This window comes from Triticum dicoccoides, chromosome 6A, assembly GCF_002162155.2.
Source record: "Triticum dicoccoides isolate Atlit2015 ecotype Zavitan chromosome 6A, WEW_v2.0, whole genome shotgun sequence".
In the NCBI taxonomy this organism is placed as follows: Eukaryota; Viridiplantae; Streptophyta; class Magnoliopsida; order Poales; family Poaceae; genus Triticum; species Triticum dicoccoides.
Window position 1 is genome coordinate 619,583,378 of NC_041390.1, and position 5,433 is coordinate 619,588,810.

General features: G+C 41.4%; 1 protein-coding gene across 1 annotated transcript; it reads right to left on the reverse strand.

Moving 5' to 3' along the window:
* Window positions 1–2,648: 2,648 nt before the first annotated feature.
* LOC119314693 lies at window positions 2,649–5,213 on the reverse strand. The gene is made up of 2 exons (XM_037589391.1): window positions 4,638–5,213; window positions 2,649–3,549 (listed from the first exon to the last, which is right to left on the reverse strand). The coding sequence occupies exons 1-2, from the start codon at window positions 4,702–4,704 to the stop codon at window positions 2,861–2,863; spliced, it is 756 nt and encodes a 251-aa protein (XP_037445288.1). The 5' UTR covers window positions 4,705–5,213; the 3' UTR covers window positions 2,649–2,860.
* Window positions 5,214–5,433: the final 220 nt, after the last annotated feature.

The following is a 5,433-nucleotide window of genomic DNA, read 5'->3' on the forward strand; positions in this document are numbered from 1 at the left end:
TGGTGGATTTGTCAAAGCTGGTGAGGGAGAAGAGATTATGGGCAACCTCTCCTCTCTCCTCTCTCTTTGATTTTGATGAGTAAGAAGAATATGTGATTTTGTGACCGGATCAATCAGTAGCTCTACAACATATGTAGTACTCTATGGCCTGCAGAAATACAGGTATGAAGATGGAGCATGGCAGTAGGAGAGTCTCCATGGCACAAAAAAAATAAGAAAGCGCGGAACGGCAAGGCCTAAAAATTTAATAACACTAACGGGAAGATGATGCATCACCCAAGTAAATACCAAAGGCCATCACCCATGTCAGTGCACACTTGAAATGTTCCAGAAAAAAGTTGCGAAAGGCTTCTAGAAGGTTTTGGAGTATTAGACATGATAAATATGTTTGAGAAAAGAGCTCTAGAAGAAAACAAGAACAATGATGACATAATTTGAAGAAGAACCCTAGGATTATAGAAGATTCTAGACTTGGATGTTCTACATTTTGGATGTAGAATATTCATGGAATAGAAATATCTAGACATGATTAATTTAGAGAATTCCATAGTAAATTTGTCATCATTGAAGAGATTCTAGAGCTGGATGTTTCATAACTTCGTCTATGATCTTTATGGGTTGGAAGTATATAGAAACCATTACTTTAGATAATCTAGATTAAATATGTTATTTACTGGATGTTTGTCACTTTTTATCAATAAGGTTGAAACAATTCCCACCATTCTCTAACATATTGAAACTATAACTATTGAATAGTTTGCATATTGTGGATTTAATAGGTTTTCAAATCAGAGTACAATTTTGTTAATTCTCAACTACATGAGAATTTCCTAGTGTGCAATAAACATCCAGAACCATTGACTCGATGTTGTGATCCATGAAAAAATTACACTTTATTGAGTTCTACGAATAAATTTTACTAAGTTCCTTTTGGTAAAAGAACAGAAAAATGTTACAACATGGTGAACATTTATTAGGATCAAATTTGGCTTACAAAAAGGAGTTTCTGGGTCGACAAATAGTACATTTTATTTGGGCCTAATAAACAAAATTTCATAACATGCCGATCATTTTTTAAATATTTGGTTCAATTGTTCTTATGTAAAGTTGACAGATAAATAATATCGTACCAATGATCAATGTCAGAGAAAGACAAAGATGCATACAAATAGTATATTAATTGTGATATACTCAATGGTAGCTAGATATATTTAATGCGGCGGTAGTAACACAAGCTCAACAGAGAGATTTTTTCTTTATTTTGCTTTAAACTAGTATGTCAAGGATAATGTTAACATCTTCATTAAAAGTCTGTTGGAGTCGTCGAATATCCCATGATCCTAATACTGGGTCAATTAACTCTGAAACTTTTGTGACGATGTTGTTGCCTTGCTGCAATGTTACACTCCTGGATGTTCCCCTGTGTAACCAACGTCTGACCATATATTAATCATGCTTTCATCTCCTATTCTTCATATAATTCTATTTTTTAGCATTTGGACTCCCTTTAGAATGCTTCTCTAGCAACATGAGATGCCTTTTCTTGGTTATGCTTGTAACACATGTTGGTTTGGGAAGTATTTGGCTAACATAATTTATCGCACATGTTTGATGGGTTTTGTAATATTCTTTACGCTTTCTTTCCCAATATGACCCGGTTAAAGGAGTATAGGTCTCTGAACCCCAATCATCAATTTTTTTTTCGGTTTTGTTAATATGTCCCATCCAACCTAGTTAACTTTATTCACTTTGTCCATTTGGCTCCACCAAAACCTCCCAATCATTGAACTGATATCATCACAGAGGGGTTTAGTGAGGTCAAAGCATGCTATTGCATAAACGGTGATCACTTGTGCTACAACCTTGATAAGAACTTTGACGAGTAATTTTTTCTTTCCAACCTTGTATTTTCCTCCATATTTTCTCCTTGATATATTCAAACGCTTTGGATTTTGATTTACCAATGTAACATGGTAAGGCCAAATATTTTTCCAGAGAAACTTTCAATGACAATGTTCAGTTGATTCATCAGCTCCTCCTTGTCCTTTCTCTTCGTATTTTTGCTGAAAGGGATGGCTGATTTTTCTTTGTGAATAACTTGCCCTGAACATGCTGCATAAACTTTCCGAATTTGATTCAATTCCCGTGCACTGTTGGCATTTGCTTCCAGTAGGAGCAACGAGCAAAAAGAAGGTGGCTTATGCTTGCTGCCGTATTGCATATTTTAATTCCTTTCAGTTTTGTTACAACCACCCCCTTTACAACATACAAGACTACTCTCCTGATAAAACAACCAATAGTTTTTTGGAACCCGCGGCGACCCAAAGCCTCGCCTCCACCTTGATGTTGTTTAGCATGATTGGCGGTGGAGCACTTTTATGGCGAAAAACTGTAGCATTTTTCTCATTCCAAATTCTCCAAGTGACAAGCATCATAAGGGAGGCCATGACTTTTCTATTTGTGGAGCTTGTGCCAGCCCGTTTAATCCACCATTATCCATGGAGTAGTCCAAGTGCCGATAGGAGATATTGATGCTCTCGAGATCTACAAACAAAGATACGTTAATAAAACAAGAAGCTGCACCTGGGTGCAACCACTACTTTCCCTTAAATTAACTCTTGTTGCGGATGTCTGATTTGTGAGCCAGGACTGCTGAGTATACGCCCCCAATGCAGTGCTTTGCTGGCTGAAGGATCGGATGCATCAAATTACAACTCCATGGTGTCAAAATAGGAGCATGTGCAGCAAAACCAGGACAGGGATTTACGGATACAAGCCGGTGTCCGATAACAAAATTTTGTTCTTACATATAGCTCACTCATAGCAACAAACCGATGGTTCCGGGGATGGATCTTTCACTTCATGTAGCACGGCGTTGCATCCAGACTATGAAGTCCAGAACCCAGTGCATGGTCATGTAGCAAATGACTACCACAAACATGACGATGTTGTAGACCCCTCCCCTGGGGCTGACCCAGGTGCCGGTGATGTAGCTAGTCCCCAAGGTCATGAAGCAGAGGCCGACAAGGGCTACGAAGAAACGGTTCTTTAGGACTACGGTCTCCTTGTTGTACACGTTCTTGGCGAGCATGCCGATGATCATCAGGGACGTGAAGAAAGCGGTGGTGTTGCGGTAGTAGAAGACCAAGTACATGCGGGGGAACTTATCGCGCATGATCGAGGTGTCGGCGATGTCCCAGAAGCCGCCAGGCGGGGCGAGCCCTGCGGTGAAGGTGACGGTAGCGACCAGTGACGTGAGGAGCAGCAGCCAGGCCCGGAAATCCTGTTGGTTCTTCTTTTCGGAAATGGAGTAGGTGGGCACCAGATTCTGATGGAGGCCGTCCATGGCTACTGCCGCCAGCCGGCCGTCGCTGGAGGGGACGAACAACACCGGCATGCCGTTGGCTCCTTTTATTGCCTTGAGCAAATCATCAACCGACATGTGTGGGCGTTGATTGTCAACGGTGATGATCTCTTGTGGCTGAGGCTGCGAGGAATCTCCTGACGAGATCCCCACCCTGTTTGCTTTGTCTGCTTCAAACATATTCTCTGCGACAACAAACATCAATCAGCTTCATCATATTGCAATTAGGTTTGCAATTAAGTCTACAAAGTTCTAATTTATCCATTAGAACAATTTTATTTTGAAGGATCTTAATTGGTTGGACCAAACACAATTTGTGTGTTTTATATTGTTATAGAAAAGCTATAGTAAAGGCACATCACAATAAGAGCTAAATGATCTTGGTCTCAGTTTCCTACTAATATCATACTCATACTACACCCGAGTTTACAAGAAACCAAAAAAATCAATATCAAACTTGATAAAAAAATTCAGAAATTTTGTGACATGGATCATGATAATTTTTTAGGTTGCTGCAAACTTTTCGTCCACAAATAACATGCAATGAGCTCTCGACAGAAAAGACAAAATCGTGTACTAAAAAATGCAGAAAACATTGACATGTGATTTTGTTATTTTTGGTGAGAGCTCTTCGAATGTTATTTGTGGATGAAATTTGGCATGTCTCTAAAACATTTGTTCATGTTGGATATCACAAAAAATCAGAATTTTTGGATCACGTTTGATACATGTTTTGTCAGTTTTTCGAAAATTCGGGTGTACTACATCCGAGTGTAGCCACACCTTTCCGTAATATCACTATGGCAACTATTTCTCTGCAAAAAGAACCTGTACACAAGTTGGGTCTTTTGACTCCCGGGATCCATTTCTAAACGTAAAAGAATATATTTAGATGTTCTAAATTCATTTTTAAAGCCACCACATTTACATGCAGAATGTTCTCTGCAACATGTGGGCGTCATACAAAAAAAATTGCAGATCTATAGTAGAAATAGTACATATACTCCCTCTGTATCTAAATACTTGTAGTTGGGGAAAACCGATACAAGTTCCTCCAGCGAGAAGCAGTGGCGGAGCTAGCATTTGAGAACAGGGTGGTTCGTCGCAAAGAAAAATTGATAAGCAATATGACATGTGATCACTATAACTAATTACCAATATCACATAGACATAGATCAATCTGGTCTTACAAACACACTAAAATTTTCAATTAAATCTCTGTTTTGGACAAACAAGTCTACATAGTGCATATTACATGGACTATAGTACATACCTTGAGAAGTTCTTTGGTTTGTTCTTCGATCATATCCGGCGGATTCTTCTTCTCTATCTTCAAACATGTCTATTGAAAAGAGAAGCAATGCCCCATGTCCTCTTGATTCTTCAATATTATGCAATAATAATTTCTTTTCTACCTATCACAATGACACAATTTAACACAAAATGATGTGCAACATTGATCGGTTCATGTACTGGTAGAAACCCTAAATTAAAGAAGAAACCACAAATTAAAATTGGGGAATGAGGGTAGCGGGCGAGCTCTGAGTTGGATACGTCAAATCGGGCGACCACCAGCTCTATGCTGGAGGCCTGGAAAGGCTAGGACGCCGACTGGGCAGTGCCATGGCAGCCGTTCACTTGCAGCGGCCGAGAGCAGAGCCGCAACCCGCAAGGGCGCAGGGCAGCGGCCGGGAGCAGAGCCGCAACCCGCAAGGGCACAGGGCGGCAGCCGGCAGGGAGGTGGGATGCTATGGGCGCGACTGGATCCAAGCACCGGGACCGCAGGAGGGAGAGGCAGGACCACAGGAGGGAGGAGCGGCGAACGGAGGCGGCGACCGACGATGGCGAGGCAGGGGCAGGACGACAGGGCACGGCTGTGTGAGGGCGTCGGGGCGAGGCTCCGCGGCTGGTTCTGCTCGACGTGAGGGCCTGGTTGCGTTCAACAGATAAGTGTTATTGGGCCATTTTTTCCTCTGGCCCAGTTAGAGATCCATAGATATATGGGCTGATCCAAAATTCCAGCCTGGCCACCCTGTAGCTCCGCCCCTGGCGAGAAGTATTGTGGTACA